Source organism: Amphibalanus amphitrite, unplaced genomic scaffold (assembly GCF_019059575.1).
Source record: "Amphibalanus amphitrite isolate SeventyFive unplaced genomic scaffold, NRLGWU_Aamphi_draft 000314F_arrow, whole genome shotgun sequence".
Classification (NCBI taxonomy): domain Eukaryota; kingdom Metazoa; phylum Arthropoda; class Thecostraca; order Balanomorpha; family Balanidae; genus Amphibalanus; species Amphibalanus amphitrite.
This window is the reverse complement of record NW_024881809.1, coordinates 333,570-353,996: the sequence shown is the minus strand read 5'-3', so window position 1 is coordinate 353,996 and position 20,427 is coordinate 333,570. Positions and strand designations below refer to the sequence as shown.

Here is a 20,427-nt window from a genome sequence, read left to right as displayed (position 1 = left end):
CAACCGGTTTAAGAGCAGACGTGAGGCGCCCAACACTGCAGGATGTGAACTAAGATAATACTCCAATCATTTCAGTATTTGGAATTTTAGGTGTTGGGGATCACTGTTTCAGCATCATCCGCAGACCGCAAAAGTAAACACAGGTAAATAAAGCTCGACCTAGGGATGCTCATCAATCTGTCTTCCTCCAGGTACGTTGCAGCCGTTATAGTCTAACAAAAGTCAAGGACTTTAAGCCTTTCACCTGGAAGACGTTGCTTTCTGTTTCCAGCACTACTGTTGTCTCAAAACACTGACACAGCAACTGTCAAAATAACAGCACCAGATGTCCGTAAAACTGTATCAACATCAATAAAAATACAGCAGTGTTTCAAAAGTAGGGAGCCTACGAGCCCACACACTTCGAGAACAATTTTTCTTACCTCCTCAAAATACTTCTCAAGGACGCCAGCTTTACAACAGATACTTGAGGTAATACACGTCCTATACTAATTCCAAAGGAAGCGGAAAAGCGCCTTAGCAGTCACAAATCATAATAAATTGCAGCCATCCATTATGTGTCAGTCGGAGTGTAAATAAGTGAAGTTTTCCGTAAAAACATTGCTTTTTAGGCGTGCGCGAGAGAGAGAGAGAGAGAGAGAGAGAGAGAGAGAGAGAGAGAGAGAGAGAGAGAGAGAGAGAGAGAGAGAGAGAGAGAGAGAGAGACCACTAGACTCTCATCTCGACCTCATCCCAAATGCGCGCGAGCTCCTATCGACCCTGCCGCCGATCGCAAACATTTCAACAGCCGTCCGCTCGCTGGCAGCAGTCCACCACCACTGACCACCCCAAACCCTCAGAGACCTCCGTCACTCGCTGACATCGACAGGCGCGCAGATAGCGTTCAGCAATGCCGCTGCCGTGCCGAGCACGCCCGTCGGTCCGCGCGCGTCTGCCCCACCCGGTGCGGTCCAGCGCGGCGCGACTAGCGTGGCTCGAGGTCCCCGTCGAACGCCTCGGGTGATAGACTCGCACCCCGAGAGGCGGTCCGAGGCGCTGTCGCTGGGCACGAATCGACGCACGGATGCATAAATAAACTGACCGTCCGCGGGGCGGCGGGGTCGCGCCGGCGGCGACGGCCACGCCCCGTGTGTTGTTTTGTATGCAGGTCGACGCGACTGCGCGGTGACAGAGACGTTGACAGACGGCCAGCGCTGATTGTGATGAACTGTCCCGACTGGTGGGTGGGCCGAAATGACAGCGCAGAGACTGTCCATTTTACCAGCGCCGTGCGGGAGACGCACCGAACCCGGCAAAACATCCAGCGGAGTGCCGACGATACGCTAGCGCTACGGCCGCCCGCTCACCAGAGACGAGCAGTGGCGCCGACAAGACGTAACAGCCGAGAAAATTGCACACAGAGAGACCGGCCGACGGGAAATAAATGAATCACGCGGCTGAAGGTGCCCGATGAAAAGTGTGAAATAGTTAGGTTTTGATGCGCAGTTGGCCGTTGAAATACCCTCAGACCATTTGGTTGTTTAGTAGTCTTTTGAAAATAGCATTTCCTCTGTATCATCAAAGAATACTTCATGGAAGAATTCATTAACAACCGTTTCCGCAGTATTGAGCGACAACGTTGAGCCTCCATTTGAGCCGTGCCGGGCGCAAGTTCATGCAGAATGAAGCCCAGAAGTGAGGCTTGCAACTTTTATCAGCGCTGCAAATTAACTTTGAAGAACAATCAACCACCATGCGAGTGAGACCTCAACATCATTAACAAGCCGACATTCTTAATCAACGTCTAGCGGGTATATATAGCCCGGCAACCCGATAGACATTTCGACAAAGCAGAACATGAGCGATTGCTTAGACTGCATATCGCAATCAAGAACTGAGCAAAATCGATGTCAGCGTAAAGGCTGCTGCTGCTCGAAAACGACCCTGCAATCATCCCACACATATATCAAAGTCAGGTGAAGTATCTTACCGTAGGCCGATTTGCCAATTTTTTTTAGCACCTACTGTCCAAATCGTCCCAGATATCCATAAATTATTGGCTCATGCTACTTTGAGCACACCACAAAAAAAAAAGATTTTTACCATTTCACATACCTTATCCCGGCCCATGATAGCCCACGAGTCACATGGTGCAACGGTCATCCCCTTTGTGTCACCAAACGGACAATGTGTGGCTGCCTCTCGCGGTTGGTTGGCTCCAAACATCAGCTCAAACAAGTGACACCAAGCCCTCCCTTAGTGCCCGACCACTAGCCACTTTCACACTCCACCAGCCGCACCACGAACACCGCGAGTGTTTCCCTCCCAGTATACGGCTCAGCCTGGTCTTGCAGTTACAGTCGATTTCTGAAGCCGAGGTGGGCTAAACTCGCATCCAATGCACGCCAAAGCCTGTTTTACCGACACATAGCCCTGCTGGCTGGTGGCTCATGGAGGGAGGAAAGCACAGACTCACCGAGGTAAACCTTTCGGAGTGGCAAACTAAAAATAGACTTTCTGTAGTACCTGTCTGTTCAAATGCACAGCAATGTGGCTACCTGCGTCAGCTGAACGATTTTGACCTTGCCTTGACTGCCGTATCAACATTCATGACACAATCACCAGGGAAAGGTATTCCACTCAGACTTCATTCCTCCTGTGTCACGTCATGGGCAGACATAATGACGCAACTCGTGGGTATAGCCAATCAACTTAGTCACGTCAGCCGGGTGGAACAGTGGCACTAGCATTGTGGTTAGCAACGAACAAACTAACCCATAACTTCGCGCAGACAAGTACGAGCCGACATTTGGGCCCTTTAAACTCGAGACGGCAAATTATCGCTGCCGGAGTTGAAATATGAATACTTCGAGCGACTTGTAAGCTTTGAGTGTTGGAGTTTGGCTGCCGAGTGCCGCATCATTGAAATGGATAACCTTGAAAAAAGGTCATTAGAATTTGACTGAAAAAATCAATTTCAACGCAAAATTAACCGACCTACAAAGATATCCGTTAACGATTATAATATACCTACCATATTTGCTTGAAGGCGGTGCCATTTTGTTTGTCAAAGAAAAGCAGCAGTAGGTATCTAATCCTAATTATCAACGCTGCAAACCAAAGAAATGTACATTATCAACGATGCAAACCAAAGAAATGTACAAGTCTGAGCTCGAACTATACCTGCAATCGTAGAGAGCCACACCCCCTTGCGCCAGCCATCTCCGACTCAGTCCAAGACCCTACCCCAACAATCGACACAGTCTTTGACTCTTTTGCTCCACTCTGCAGGCTGCAGCTCCCATTCCCAATCCCCGTCCCATTTCAATCACATGCCCCACCAAGGCCCATTGCTCATCTCTGCCAGCTGAGCTGACACCATCACTTCATGCGGCACTCATTCGGCTTGGTGGGGCGGTACTCTCCGGCTGAGTATGGCGGCACTCACACAGCTGGGTACAGGACACTCACCCGGGTGGGTGAGACGGCACTCATCCGCCAGGGTAAAGCGACACTCAACCAGCTGGAGCAGGCGGCACTCATGCAGCTGGGTAGGGCGGCACTCACCCGACTAGGTATCCTCAGCAGTGAGCAGGGCGGCGTCTCCGGTGAGCTGGGTGACGACTCCACCGAGTACCGTTTGGCGATGGGGACGGAGCCGGGCGCGGCGCGACCCACCACTCGGCGCCGTACACCGACTCCCAGACCAACGCCCAGAGGTCGACCCTGCTCCCTGGCGCTAAACGTGACCGTGGGACGAGCCGTCACCCGCGCCGCCGCCGTCTGCCGGTCTGCGGGTCACAGAAAGGGTCAGGTCAGATCGGCCGGTCTGGGGGCCACAGGGCGGGGCAGGTCAGATCGATCGAACGTTAGCTCACCTAAGTAACGAGTATTGAATACGACATTTACACATCGAGCGCGTCCGAACGGCATACAAGTTACACAACTTTAGTCAAATTACACATCCAATGTGCCTTCAGCTCCCCCACGCTGATACAAGTTCACCAACCCATAGCTAATCAATGCCCAGCGGTCAGAACCTCCCAGTTCAATCGGCGCCCCCAGCGGCCGAACAATCGCCCGGATCCTCTCCCCGGCTCGGACACAGCCGCCGCCGCGGGTCCTCTGCGGCCTACAGATACGCCGACACAGACCGAGTCGGCTTCTCAGAGCTCCGCCGACATCGGCGCCCGCCGGCCAGCCGGCCAAATTGGTCGCCGCTCCGTGATACCAGAAATAATGGAAGTGATAACGGGCAAATGTCACGGCCGGACAGCTGAAGATCGAGTTTTTGGAAGTCGCCAACGACGGAATCGGTTATGCATTTAATGTTAAATGTTGGACGTTGTGCTATCCCGCCGGGGAGCAGCTGTCGGGACAACCCGTGCAGCCATGCCATGACATATTACCCAGAAATACATATCAGAGCAGCAACAGGGCTGTGGTTATATATCAGCCACAACAGCGATACCGTCCACACATTTCACCAATATCTGGTCTGCACAGCTGCCGAAGCCGCTGGTTTCGCTACCACGCCGCCGAGGCGTAATAATCGCTGTCTGTCGCCAAAAACAGTACAGCTTAGCTTGAAATTCCAGCCCACAGCATGGCCTCACTTGGCAGCACCATCCCGTACAGTAGGTCTATTAAAAAAGTCCCCGGCACCAGTGGGCGCTGCCTCCGCTGAGCCGAACCCCCGTATGCCTGTCCCGTATCGCGCCGGTATCAGGTCAGGTAGGGTCAGCGGGACCGCTCGGTCCGGCCCGCGGGCGGTGGACGGGCGGCCGGTAACGCTCTCCGCCAGCCAGCTGTAGAATTCAACAAACGGGACGGTCACCGCTCAGCGCACCGAAACCGGTGTTCAAGAATGGCAGTAGATGTTCATGGCCTGGCCACAATGATTATGAGATACTCATTGTTAGCCCGTGCCCCACAGGAATGCCTTAGACTCTCACGCCCTGTTGGAGGGGAAATGGGGATTGAGCATCATTCTTATACCTCATAGAGTTGCAAAGTTTCCCCCAAAGGCTGCTACCGGCACCGCCCCGCCCCACAATTTTTTTTGGGGATACCGGCATGCTACCACGCCCAAAGCAAAAACACCACCAAATTACCGGCATAGGGGAGAGTGGGGCAAAGCGGCCACCCTAACGCTTCTCACGATGCCAACGCCTGATTTTTAAACTTGGAAAGATTCTTTCTATACCAATGTGATCCCTAGTAAGTTGCCTTTTATTTCAACTGCGTTTTATTTCCAAAGGCGTTCACATATGAAAGATATTGACAAAACTTTAAACCTATGCATATTGGCCACTTTGCCCCATACCCTGGGGCAAAGCGGCCACCGGCGTCTTCTCAAGTCCCGATATGAGAAACAAATAGTTGCCTCGTGTACGACTAGGGTATTTGATGGTGACAAGTTTTAAGCGAGTATGGATGTTTACTTTATCATCTTCCACCTGTAGGTAAACAAAGAAAGGGTTTTCATGAAAATAAACATTTAATTGCATTATTTGGTAACTCATGCAACTGAAAAGTGGCCAAGATGAATGCATGACGACACATTTGAATATAAATAATGTTTTTTATCCAGATGGAAGCAACTTATGGCCAATTGGGGGGTGGCCACTTTGCCCCGGCCACTTTGCCCCGCGCATACCGTCTGAGACAAAAACATTTCAGCTTAGCTATTAGTGGGGTAAAAAACATTAAAATTGGTAGAATACATGTACGATAACCATGCAATGCATGGACAAGAACGCTTATAAAAATTCCAAACGGTTATGGAATAACATAACATTTAAAAATTGTAAACATAGTTGGTAACCTGGCAAGAAATGCTTTTCCGTATTTCACAGAACAATGGTGATGGGCCTGAAACCCCGGTCTGGCTCATTCGAACGACCGTGAAGAGAAGTATAATTGGAAACCATAAATTGGAACTGACGCCAGCTATAAAGGGCTAAAACGATGGGTGGCCGCTTTGCCCCGGGTGGCCGCTTTGCCCCACTCTCCCCTACTAAAAAACCTGCATTGTTGATTCCAGTTTACCCCTACAAGAGATGCCACATTTTCCTCTTAGTGTCCAAAGTTTGAATCATATGCTAATAATTTTTTTTTGTGCAAAACCAAAAATACCGGCATGCTACCGGCAAGACATGCCAGATACCACAAAAAACCTGCGGTAGTGAAAAATTACCGGCATGCCGGTAATGCGGTAGGGAAACTTTGCAACTCTAATACCTCAGCTTTGGACATTTAAGTGGCATTCGAAGGAGCGTCAAAAATAGCAAAAAGAAGAAGAAGAATACTTCTGCCAATTTTAGATCGGGTTAGAGCCAGAGGTCATGGCACCAGAGGTCGTCGGTGGTAAAATTTTGCTTGGACAGGGTGCGTTGCGCGCACCGGTGCATTGGGTTTCCAATTTCCATGGAAACATCAACAGACTCGGAAGCTCGCAACGCTAGCGTGGAGCCGAATTCATATCAACCGCCGCAACAATGCAGCAGCGCAGCGCAGCGTGCTGCAACGCGGGGCCGTGAAACACCGCCCAGGGCTATCCATGTGTCAGGGCAATCCAACCCACGTGATGGGCTCGGCCCCAGCGGAGCATGAAGTCCAGGACTCCCGCCCGGGCCCCCTGTCTCCCCCTAATTCCTGTCATCCTTCCCACTCTGAAATCGACCGAGCCTAACCTAACACAACAATCAGCTCGTTTACCGCTATGTCTGAATAATATTGTCAGATTTAATTAAGGTGAACGGCTTAGCACGTAAATAACAGCAACTGCCACCATCGGTATTATGAGAAAACCAATTGCTTTTCCACAAACACTTAAAAGTTATTAGCTTAAAACTTGCTTGAAATTAATTTTACCAGCCTCGTGTTCCTCTTATCAAATCGCTTCGAATGAATCAAAAGTTGATCTTTAAAGGTCATTTGAAAAATTTGGCCTATGTTCAAAGACATGACCTGACCAGAAATTGTCATGATGCATAGCAGGATATTAGATCCGTATCGTGGAACTTTACAAACACTTCAGATGATTTCATAACTTAAGCATGTCTATCAAAAATAATTATTACATGGCTCATATGTAAGCTGGGTGTGTGATCATGCTTACGAGTATGTTGAACGCAACCGATAATGTTCTGTTGGCCACAATTTCTATATTTAATTTATCCTCCCGGATTACATATTTTTATTCATGACACATTGACGATGTCGAGAAAAAAAAACGCTTGAGATACATTAAGTATGAGGAAGGGTCAGGGGTGCTAGATTCCTTCCGTCCTCGCTATCCTCAGGAAAAAACAATCCGCATCGCCCCTAGTCTTCATGCTTCCCTCTCTGGACTGGAGGTCACCCCACCAGCCAGCCTGTAGTTGATGTCGGATCCATTCCAGGACACATAATCCTCTTCGGGTGACCGTTTGGGAGACGGCTGGACTGTCCTGACAGGGCAATCGTCCCACGGGAACAGTATCGCCTCCGCAGATCACTGTCGCTGGCTCGCACAACCCAATTATTTACTACACCAGAGCATAGTTATGTGATATGTCACAGTTCAATTTTTTCCCATTGACTTGAGCGATCTCAAAATTGACCCGGCGTTTCTGTCAACAATGTCAAACTTGCAAAGTAAACGTTTCAAATGCATATAGTGTTGCCCATTGAAATCGCTGAAAGTTCTAAAGCGATCGGTTAGTCGGTGTATTTAGATATGATGAGCACAGGCACTTTCCTTGAGGTAAGGTCACTTGACGTGACATGGTGTTATGACCTTGAATTGAAAGACTTGGGCGGGGAAAATGGGTCATTTGAAATCTTAAAATGCTAGATTTTAACAATAATTGCAAACATTATCCCGGCCAAATAGCGAGTGAGAAGGGAGCGATCCCCCAACCCCATGTTTAACTCCTATAATTGAGCTAGCTGCTAGAGCCTCGCGGAAAAAACGAGCGTTTGCTTCGTTACGTGACGCAGTGATTACCCGATTTACCCGATTTACCCGAAGTGTATACCCGATTTTAAAATATCAGTGACCTCTTAGGGCAGGTCAAGGGTCCCAAGGCATTCGACCGGTTTTTGGTAAATAACTTCGCAAAAATGGTCGCATTATCGTCATTTCGATACAATCGTGTTTTCTGTTTTCAGACGCGTCGATTTATACGCTTTTTTGTTTAGGTGAAGCAATTTAGGATGTTTACCTGAGGTCAATGTCATGACTCATGTTAGGGCAACACAGGTCACGAAGCTGTTGAAAGGAGGACATGTTGCATAACATTTGATTCGGCAAGTCTTGCAAAGTCCATTGATGGCTGTCCCGACTGGCTAGCTCATTTTGATCGGGAGTTATTGACGAAGCACTCCTATCACCCTAGTCCTAGTGACGTCATAAATGACGTCACGCAAGGTGAACAATGCAAAAGTGAAGCATTAGACCTTGCCAAGAATGTATGAAGTCACGATTTGAAGTGCTTGAGGCATAATTTTAGATCATTTCCGACGCCATATTAACAGTTTCCATATTTCCCCATTGTGCTTCTATGACACTAAGTGCATTGCGGATTTGCATCATTTTATAACCGACAACCGTGCAGAGATTTACTTAAGACGCCATGGTTAAGTGACCTGACCTGAAAACGTGGTTGATGTCAAATGATCCGGCTTGAATTAAATGCAAGGCGTATGAAATGTCAGCCTTCTATCATCAGTGTGCTTTGAGCTACCGCAAAAAATACATGGTGGCGGCATTCACCCCTTCTTCTCGGCAGGCGAGGGTTAAACCTTGCTTCGAATTATTGCAGATAATGATGCGACCGAAAACAAAGCATTTATCTGTGTCTAGAACGGCCGCTGACTTGTTGGACAAGATCTCCAATCTTGATTTGCTAGATGGGAATAAAATACTCGGTATGAGATACATATATACCCCTCGATTTGCCCTCGCGCTAAGTCTATTTTAATCATCACTGTCGCTTTTTATCCGAGATGATGTCGCCGCTAAACGGGTTGTTTTGTTTGCTTGCGTTGAATGGTCATTACGGATTATTGAAGGATTATGATAAAATAGGAATGGGGCGAGGGAGGATATGCACTGCGTCTGCAGGTGTTTAATTTAGATCACAAAGGCATCATTTCCGGCATAGTGCAGAGTCGCTATCTTCCCCCTCCTCTGCACTGCGGCATCTCTGCGCCCCACACACGGCGTCCTCACTCCACGGCCGGCCGCCGCCAACTGACCCACTCGCCGGGCGCCGCGACCTGACCCGTGTCGCTGCCGCGGCCTGCGCAATAGAGTCGGGGCTGGAATCCGGGGGTTCGGCCGGCCGGCCGCCTCTGGAGCGGGGGACTTTTTTAGTAGACCTACTGTACTACTCGTATCAAGCGTTGCTAAGGTCATGTCGCCGCCTCTTCCCGGCGCGAGGGCGCTGCCCCTGTCGCCTCGCCCCGCCCCGCGATCAGCCCGTTGACAGACCGGAGCGGCGCTCAAAGACCGATGTCCATGTCAGTCGCTCCCCGGCCGGCCGGACACACCGCCAATAGACGGACGGCCTCACGGCACGATCACCGGTCACGAAACGGACGGTCACGAGCCGGCCGGACGGTCACGGAACCGCGCCAGAGCGGACCACACCAGTCGGGACAGCGGGGTGGCTCGCATCGGGGAAAAGGGGGCAACGCAATTGATACTTGCACAGAACGATGCACAGAGCAGCTGACTCGAAGTTGGCATACTTAACCCGCGCCCTGCTGGGGGGGGGGGGGGTGTTCAAACACCCCCCCCCCTTGTGGTTTTTCGCGAAAAACGGCGGCGCACATGTTGTGAAAATTTCAGACCAAGGTCATTCAAGATCAGGTCACCAGGTCACTTGAAGTGACCTCACCTCATAAAAAGTTTCAATGTCTGTCATAGCTACACCGAGTGACCGATCGCTTTGAAACTTTGAGCGATTGCTAAGAGCAATAGCATGTACAGTGTACAAAATGTATATCTCAGAATTTTGATATCGATGACCTAAGGTCAGGTCAATTTTGCGACCTCCCCATTATAAGTCAATGGAAGAATATTGAAATGCGTCTCTTTTGGACGAAAGGCATTATAAACACTCCCAAACACCGAATTACAAGTGGTTTAGACACACTGAACATGAAAATGGTGTCCGTGACCCCTGTTTATGCCCTGAGGTCATCTTAGGTCACGAATGGTATCTAACAGTTTTTCGCAAATAACTTTTGATAGAGGCATGCTAGAGCGATGAAAACGCCTTATATGTGTTCAGCTCGACGATACGGATCGACTGATATGCAACATGACCCTTTCCGGTCAGGTCATGACCTTGACCTGAGGTCAAATTTTCAAGTTGACCTTTCAAGGTCAAGTTATAGTTCATTCGATGCGTCTTGACGGGAGGAACACGATGCCGGTAAAAGTAAGCTCGTACAAGGCTTGGGTCAAAAGTTATTGCAGAAAAACTGTTTCCGAAAAAAATCGGCTATTTTTGCAGTTTTTGCCCCCTGCAGGCAAAACTGTTGACGTTAGGTCAAATCTGAGTGAAATATTCAGAAAGGGCGTTAATAGGGCTATCGAATGCGCTTTTCCGCGGCGCTGTAGCTCTATTGGTTCCCGAGTTATGCGTTGGCTTCTCGGAACTTTTCGACATTTGACCTGGAAATCGGCGAAATTTTGCCTTCAATGACCTCTGGTAACCTGACCTTTGACCTGACCAAAAAATTGACCGAAGTGATTTCGTCATTATTTTTGACGCTCTTTCGAACGCCGCCTTCCGCGTATCGCTACGTGGCCCAGGAGCCGAGTTACAAGGGGGGGGTGTTCAAACACCCCCCCCCCCCCCCAGCAGGGCGTGGAAATCCAGGACCCCCAGCCGGGCGCGGGTTAACCCGGCGGCCGCTGGGCCTCCGCGCCACCCGCCGGCCGCTGGGGGGGGGGCATATAGTTGCCCCCCCCCTTTACTTGTCGCAAAGCGAAGAGATAGAGAAGCGAAACTTTGCACATATCTTCCTGAATACCTAGCCGAGGTTGTGTCCGAATTTGGTGTCGATACCATTTGAAATGACGTCACAGTGACGTCATAAGTTAAATTATAGATTTGCGACTCTCATATTCCTCGCGATACATCAGATATATGGAACCGAATATAAATGGTCGATTATTGGTCAGAAACTAGATGGAAGTATAGTTAAATGTTTCAGGATGACAGCAGGTGCTGTCTAGTTCATTTACAGTTGAGTTTCATGCTCAGCGCCATCAGAAACGGTCCATATCGGAAAACGACAAAACTTTATGACGTCACTGTGACGTCATCTTAGGTGCTACAACCACCAAATTTTCCTCAAACATTGCCTAGGTATTCATTTGAAGCTATGCCAAGTTTCACCTTCGTAGCTCATCAGGTTTCGGAGATATTTCACAAAACGTAAAGGGGGGGGGGCAACTTTATGCCCCCCAGCGGCTCGTGGGTTAATTTGTACAGTGTAAACTGTATTATGATCTAGCAAGAGCACCAGCCCGTCGCCATTTCTCGACTGAAAACGGGACTGAGCTCCTACAACAAATCCTACAAATCCCACAAACATTTTTCGTCGTCGGCTCAGCTCAGTTGTCCAGAAGAGCATGCGTCCGACAGACGACATTCTGGCATTTCACGAGCTGCATCACTGACGCTGGATGGTGTCGCTGATTCAGACAGATTTCCAGACAGCTGCTATCGACTCTGGGCGGCTGCATGCTGGTCGTATCAGCTGCCAGCGCCGGCTCCATTAGCTGGGCCAGCACATAGCGTTCCAAGTAGTCAGATACCAGGCGGTTGCCACCCCGAACTGCACAATGCGGAGGCGAGTGAGAAGGCCAGGGGTCGCGCCGGACGGCTTCCTTGAGGTGTGAACTGAGGTGCACTCTCGACTGAAACTTGGCACAGAAAATGTGAGCTGTTTGCTCTGCTTCAGAATCACGTCACATGGATTACTCGGGTAATGCCACAAATCAGCATCGCACAATTACACGGTTCGTTTGCAAGTTACATGGTAGTCTACATAATACATATCCATAATCGTTAACGTCAACACAACGAAAATATGCTGCTCAAACATTAGCCCCGCGCTAGGAAAAATTGAAACACTGACGTTTAAATTGCTGCACGCGACAGCTCCGCCGTGCAATAACACTAGCGGAGAGCCTAATACCGTCGGCAGAATCCACTCAAAGGAGCTGTTATAACAAGCTGGGACCGCCCTAATCATTACAGACCAGTTCCTGTAAAAGCTAGCCGACCACTGCGCTCGGGACAGTCCTTTCGGTGCGTATCTGACTTAGCACATGAGCTCTGTACCACAGCAGAGTCGGCTGCGCGGAGCCGGGGGCGTTTCAGACCGACTGCAGCGAGTGTCAGGTGTTGGAAGTTTGGAAGTTACACCAGACCCGGTGCTGGCCGGGCTGTCGGCACCGACCAGCACGCCCGCTTGCATTGGCAGCCCGCCTGTTGATCGGGCATGGGTCGAACGGGGAGGGGGAGGAGGGGGCAGACAATGGCCGGCGAACACGGGTCCGGAACGGACGTACTGACGGGGAACGCTGGACCTTTTGTTTGCTCTCATGCAACTTCGTCACGTAAACGTGGGCGCATGTAAAGAGCATGCGCAACGCCAAAATAACACGACAGTAACGCTGATATGAGTAAGGTTTAGACTTCGCGGCATCAAATACGCCCTGAAGACATGTCAATTCTGATGGCGCAGGCTGTTGGGCGCCGCGTCCACCATACCCATTATACTCCACAATGCAGTGGTCAGAGTCCTAAGGTCACGGACAGGCCGACGACAGACCCCTGACAAGACCACCGCCCGCACGGGAAGCTGCCGACTCAACAAACAATCCCATTTGGAACGGGGTGGCGAAAATAAATAAATAGCACCGGCGAGTGATCGTCGCGGCCCGCCCGGCTCGTCAACTTTTAATGGAAGGGAGACGCCGCGGCTCCAGCGGGGCGACCCACATGAATACCAGAGAGAACAAGTTGTGCCCGAGTGCTTTCAAACCGATCTCACCCCTGTGACATTTCATATTATAGATGTATCGCGATTCCAGTGCCGTAGATGACTTGAAACGACCCGTCGTTTATCATTTCTGAGTTAACTGCATAATACATCATATGACAACACAAGGAAGTTATGGCGAGAGCATTTCAAGTAGGCTGGTAAGCGCAGGGTAAGCAATGCATACCCAGTAACTCATGAAATTCGCAACTAATAGGCTTAATTTGTACTTCGTGGGTATAAAGATGCGTGTGTGTGTATCCCATTAAATTATAAGGCAAAGCTTGCCCTTTGACACATACAAAACATGAGTTATGATAGTTCCCAAAGACAAGTGCCACTGCCCATTTCGCTTGTTCGTAAAACAGCACGCTGCAACAGCGCCCTGCCAAAGCACACAGGGCTGGTTTAGGGAGACAGCTGGTCAACTCGGAACATAACCGTGCATCGCCAGATGCGTCGCACTAATAACAAACGCACAAGTGTCGGAAAACCAGCATCGCTGAGGGAAGCTAAGGCTCAAAGCAGTACGTGCGAATTTAGGAAAAGTAAAGCTCATTTTGGGACTTAAGCATTGCTTCATGGTTTAGAATCACTTATTTTTCTTTATAACGTAAATAATCATTAAATATGTTATCTTGGGCTGTTTTTTATATAAAGCGCATACAAAGTTACATGTTTCTTTTTTTAAAGGTCAGACTTCATACGGCTCTGAAGCCACACTTGTGCGAAATTAGCGCTGGCGCAGCGCAAGCAGCTACACCGCTGTCAAATAACAAAAAAGCACGGGCACGGGCATAACGCTTGCATCGTGATCGCCTATGACGTGCAGCTCGCGTGCATGACATTATCGTGTGAGGTAGCCCGCAGGTAGGTATTCACAGGTACCGGCTCATGTGAAACGGCTACTGGTACACCGCGCGAGGCAAACAAACCCTGGGAAGGAATGCCGTTGTACAGAATATGGTTACAAAAAAGGTTGGCTTTCGTGGAGCTGCATATTTGACTCTTCTCCCAAGTTGCTGTGCAAATTCATCGTTCTCCTTATTTATATTATCATGATTACCTTACCTTACCTTATTATATTATCATGATCTTCTCCTTATTTGAAATGTTTAAATTATGAAAGACCTAAGGCTGTCTGCCATAATGCATGTTTTGCTTGCAGTCAGTATCTCTGTTGTTCTTTAGGACTCTTTGAAAACACTTTATATCGGTTAGCTCAACTAGCTGGTATACATTACAGATTACAGATGTAGTTAGCCGACATGTATTAGCGTGGGCTAGAGATGTTTTAATTCGGTCTCCGCTGCTAGCCACGTCAAACTTAAAATGCACAATGCCCGAAAATATTGAATAGACAGAGTATCAATCCTAGCGAATGCTAAGTTCTGCGTCCCTATTTGACGGAGGCGCCAAATTCCCTGCTCACCACGGACCCTCAGGGCATTACCAATGCAGCGGATGTGACGCCCACGGCCCGGCGAACGGGCATCATTAACATTCACCCACCGCAGTCACCGATACTGTCGAACACGGGGCGGAAACCCCGCACAGAGCGGCCGTTTGAAGCCGCAGCAGATCCCACCATAGAGACGCCGCTGTTACTGAATTCAATATCCGGTACATTGACAAACAGCACACAGTTTCCTCGCTTTAAACCTCGTTTGCTTGATGTCTGTTGTATCCAATGTGATTATATAGGCCCATGTGCCCTGTTACGTGTATGTGGGACGGGGGAGATAGTCAAAGTGCACGCCCAAACCACGCCCGCATGGCGCCGTGCACAGGCGCTCAGTGAGCGTGTGCAATTCCTGATACCGATACTTTATCGCCGAATCGTAAATCCCTGCCGAGTAGCGCGAGTTTTCCACTCCGGACAGCCTTGGGCCGACCCTGTCGAATGGCAATGGGGAGTCGATGACGCCCAAGTCAGCGACAGCGGTGGATCTCCAAAGCATCGATGGCGTCCGTCACCTCCTGCTGACGTTCCCGAGAACGGACGCTCTTGGGAGTGGCGGTCTCCCTCGGAGAGCTCCCCCATAAGCCCGGAAATGACAGCGGTGCTAATGCGAAATTCGTGACCGCGTAGGAACCACACCGCCTCGGACATTGCAACCACCAACACATTTCAAATACAGGAAATATAACACTGATGCAAACAAAACAATGAAACTTCACATACCACTTCAGACTACCGAACTACCGGCACGGACCATCCGCAAATGCTGCCAAAAGGCTCTCATGACCCTAAAACAAGTTTCGAGTTCACCGAATATCCACCAACAACTCAACCGCCACTCAACCGCCACTTACATCCAAACGGTAGCCGCTACCATGCCACCGGTTGATGTAATCACTCTGATCCGACAAGACCGACACTGCCGACATGACGCTCCAAGCGCTGTCCTGCATGCTATTACATCGTGCGGGGCTACCATCCTGAGCGCGGGCTGTATGACGCGCAGGTGAAGTGCGATACGGGGTAGGGTGAAGCCAGCCTGGGGAGAAACCAAGAAGAAATGCTGGAGCTATTCGGAGTGTTGAGTATCGCGCGTTGCACCAATAACACCAACACCGAGTTCTGATGCTGCCATATTTCATTTCGCGCCTTGCGATTGAACAAAAGAGCCTATCTCGCCGCAGCGAACTTTCTCCGGCGCAGCAAATGACACCGCAGGCATGTGGCTCGACAATGTGGGCCCGTAATGCGGTCTATGTGGCGGCCGACTGACGTCAAGGGTCGCCGAGCCACCACTACCCGGAGCGAGAGTCATATGGCGGACGCCTCGGGGAAATTTATGTCCATGAACCATGCTGTTATTGAAGACAAAACTAGGCTACGGCGGACACACACTAAAAATAAACCTACACTGTTGCATTACTCTACTAACCCCCCCCCCCCCCCCAACAACATACTCATTCAATAACTCAATGAATAAACTTATTATTTTTGGACCTCTTTCTCAATTCTTCCTCTACTTAAACCGTTTCTTTCTCCTCTTTATTCTCCCCCCCTCTCTCTCTCTCTCTCTCTCTCTCTCTCTCTCTCTCTCTCTCTCTCTCTCTCTCTCTCTCACCCTCCCTCTATATCTCCCCTTCTTCCTCACACCATGCCCTGCGCCACACAACCTCAGGGGAACCTCGAGGACCAGTGCCCGCAGGCCCGTCTTCCTTGAACAGCTACATAAACCTGCTGCCGTGCTCTCACGACGAGCGTCTGTTCGTCGCCTGCAGCCAGTTAGAGCCGCCGACTCTCGGCTGGACCGTGGACGATGACCACATTTGCATTCAGATGCAGCGTGTCTATTACGCTCCGTGTAGCTGGGAGATTGTGCGGCGCTCATTTTAGAAATAGGTTCCGGTCGGCTTTGCAGAACCGCAGAAAGGCTGGTCGCGTCCAATGTTCTACCAACGCAGCCACTTTGGCACTCGAGTCAGATGTGTCTGAGAAGTCCAGCCATCTGGCAGGCTGTTGACTACACTGAGCGGGAGATTGGTGACAATTGGAGCAGTCCAACACTCTCTAATAGTCCTCGAGCAGCAACGCTGCCTGGAAGGCGGGCCTTCCCGGTCCGAATCATTTGAGAAATTAACCAGAAGCTAACTCGGTCGGCGCCCAGCTTCGGCGATGTCGTGCCAGCCGCCGCTCAGGCATTTTATAGGGTCACACTAAAACCGTGTCAGAATGCTAACATGAGCAACAGCGCATATTCGACCAGCATTCCCGACACATTAGGGCGTGCCTAGTGGACATAAATTTTACTCAAGCGTGAATCGTCTAGTGGCAAGTGACAGTCAGCACCGCAGGAAAGGAACGTTGATTGGATTGGATCGCATGCTACAAACCTTGTAGCCGCAAATGGGCAGCATGTAACGAACAATTCTATACCTTATCGTCAGCAAAGAATCGCAAGTTTTGGCTACTTGAAAACCAAATGCTAAAAGTGGTTGCTACCTCACCGCTGTAAGTTTGGCTAGTACTCGGCATATGAGCCGATTAGTTGGCAAGTTGGCATATGATGCATTAGTCGAATGAATCCATGGCTTCGTTTCATAAAGCGAGTCCGTAAATTACCCCAGTTTTTGGGCTTGTATTGCAAGCGCATGTGAAGCGATAAATCTATTCCCCTTCTCCCTTCTGTTCTTGTTTGCTAGATAAATAAATTTAACGATTCAAACTATCGTCATACGAGGCCCATGATTCAGTCTTAAATGATGATTTTCTGACATTTCGTGCTGACATTTTGTTCGCACGTCAGCAATAAGAGTGATGCATTGCCAATTGCAATTAAAACCCCGGGCTTAGTTATTCATAAACTGGTGAATAAAACTTAGAACATTAGTTCTTGCCATTACTGGCAGATGTGCACAAGCAGTTCAGTAGCAAATATAATGTTTAACTTTTCGTATGTTATAGCGTTCCCACGAGAAACTCATCACCATTGTATGTGCAGTGCGCTATGCAACAGTCCACCTCGACAGATCTTCAATTTCGCCCGCCATATTTCACATCTGCGTCAAAATGAAACTATCATCCGAGGCCCACATTCACGCCTAACTGTAAATTAATGCGCCGGCCAGCATGGGCTCGAAGCGTTTCCATCACGTATAAACAGTATGACTCCTGGCCGTCTTCCCTCCCATGAGGGTGTATCTGTGCGGCCGACTCGGCGGCCCGACGGTCATGACTGAACGCATCTCGAGAGGACACACGTCACACCATACGGCAAACGCACGTGGAAGTTCATGGGCACTTGAGTACCAAATGCGATGTAAGGCAGGGTTGATGATGCAGAGAGCGTAAACGCTTGCCTTGAGCCATGTGTTAATGAATTTTGAGAGACAAATATGCATTCTGGGGTCTGGGCCGACAAGCATAAATAGCCAACGCGTAACTCCACACATCCTGAAATTCAGGCTCGAGTGGAGCCTTGAACCTCGGATAAAAAGAGGCGGTTCAAAGTGACAAACGCATCAAGGGCGTCTTATCAGGCGGCGGCGGCGGCGGCCGCAGCTTACCGGCCTATTCTGCTCATCGTTCATTAGGGACTCAGAACGGCCCCCTCAACGGCTCCCTCGACAGCTAATGTCATTAACGTCAGCCGGCCACACAGCGGAGACGAGCGCTAAATGGCACAGGCGACCAGGCTGTCACTTGAAAGGTGCCATGAATGGAGCGCCCTGCGCCACAGGGAGATGTGGCCTCCAGGATGAAAAATTATCGGGATCCATACGGGTATCAGACGGCGAAGGACAATAAAACCTAAAGCGAAACAGAGTAAGATACGAAAGGCAGAAGTCCTATTTGAGTGATTGATCACCTTGGAAGATAGAAGGTCCTACTGTGTTGAATGTTTGCCTTGCGTATTGCGCAGCTCGCTTCCATTTGGTTACAGTGTTAAGTCAACTAAGTCAACGCGCTCAATTTGCCGGTCTGACTACTACAATAATGTTACCACAAACTTTCTGTCGAAACACTCGTCGGCTATAGGTACTGTCATTAAGGTAGACTGACGGGAAAAGTTTGGCCGAAGCGCGAAGGCTTTTGGTCTCGTTGCATTAGAAACGCGGAAATACTTAGCAACGAACGACAGTGGAGCAAGTAGCGTAAACTTACGTAAGCCGTTAACCGTTTAGCGGTTTCATGCTGAGTGTACTTTGGCTGGTGGTCCGGCCACAATCAAACCGATATGATATAGCCATCAATAGTCTGACGCAATGTTTGCTTTCCTCATTCCACTGGCTGCTCAGGAGCGGTAGAGTTTAAACGTCAAGGACTGATAGTGACAAGTGGGGTGTGATCCCGGTAACAGCGGAACAACAATGCCCTGATGTTCTGTTGGACAAATCGATGGTCAAAATGATCATTCTAAAGAACACGTTATCGAAACGATCAAGTAATTATCTCTCAATATATGCCCCGATATAAGAAAGAAGTATGTCCTATTCGAGTGGACTGCCGCATGGAATGATTCATTGTAACATAGTGGAAGCCCTGTTATGTTCAGAATGCTAAATCATATGTTCTTTCTCGAGAGCTGCATCAAAGGCGTTTTGCCACGGAACTCAAGCGACGACAGGTAGTCACCAACAGGATTTCTTAGTATCATGTTGCTAGAAAACATGGCCAAAATATTACATACCTGATGACAGCCATATGATTCATCTGACACTTTCAAGGCATGGCGTTCTCACTTCTCAACCGAATCACTATGGTAAAACCAGCACTGCGCCCTCATATCGACACCTTTTTTTAACCCCACATTTGTTCTCCCGTGAAGCCCAGACAAGTTGTTTAGAAACCTTCAAAAAAGGTACAGTCACTCGATTTTTCTCAAGTTTGTCTGTCTTGGCAGATCAAGCAATGCCAGAGCAAGCTTACGAACACACAAATTTGATCAGGATAGGACGATTGGACACTTCTAAAAAGAGATCTTTCGTGCTTCCCGGAAAATTCACCGGAGAACAGATGTGGGGTTTAAAAAAGGTGTCGATATGTTTCACACACAACGCGACAGCACGAGCAACCATTCCCCCCCCCCACCCCATACACAAACATCGACATCTCTAACCTCCAGCACCCCATCTCAACTCACCCTGCACAGAGAAGGTAACCGGCAGTGATGTGGCCGACGGTCGAGAGTTGATGATGCTCGGCGTACAGATGACGATGTGCGGGACAGTCACCGTCGTAGGCCCGGCTGAGCTGGGGATCGTGATGACACGCGTCTTCCGACGCACCTTGGCCGGACCGCGCTGGTGGCTCGACGCTGTCGACGATGATGTTGATGCTGAAGACTTTGCACTGCGGTGGAGGGGACGAGTGGCGCGGTTAGGGCTAGTGGTGATGGCGAAACGTGGAGTGGAAAAGTACTGGTTCGACATTGCAACAAAAAGACTTAGGTTGCGGATACCATAGGCGGCGGAACGGGGAGGGCACCGGGGCACCGTGCCCACCTTTGATTTTTGCATTTTAACATTAGCCCTATGGGCGTTGCATGGAAAGAATGGGACCAAAAGTCGGCAGTGTCCCCCCCCCCTTAATTGACGGTGTTCCGTCGCTACTGGCGGATACCACTAATCCTCAATCGCCATCCCGTTATATCGTCCTATATTTGTATCAGCATTGAATATTGAACATTACACACTCATAAGTGATGAATGATGGTAGTAGCTGTTCAAGTTAACGAAAGAAAACTTCGATTCATATGCATAATTGTTTGTATAATTGCTGCAGCATCTGACCATTTCACATGAACAAGGAATAAGCAGAGTTGAATGCACGATCTCCTATCCGGAGCTCGTTATTTTAATAATATATTCATAGTGATCGAAACTACCGCTTGGATACTTTGTTCTGAAAACTACCGACCCAACCGAAGAACCTCA

The 20,427-nt window shown here is 49.4% G+C and overlaps 1 protein-coding gene across 10 annotated transcripts in view; it reads right to left on the bottom strand.

Annotated features, from left to right (window-relative positions):
• The window catches only part of LOC122388245 (bromodomain-containing protein DDB_G0280777-like), a 115,228-nt gene that overhangs the window by 22,896 nt on the left and 71,905 nt on the right, over positions 1–20,427 (bottom strand). For all 10 annotated transcript variants that reach the window (XM_043379138.1, XM_043379133.1, XM_043379132.1 and 7 more), the window contains 2 exons: positions 19,635–19,843; positions 3,547–3,770 (listed from right to left, as the gene is read on the bottom strand). In XM_043379138.1, the coding sequence (XP_043235073.1) occupies positions 3,547–3,770; positions 19,635–19,843 (433 nt within the window). The remainder of the gene's footprint in view (positions 1–3,546; positions 3,771–19,634; positions 19,844–20,427) is intronic.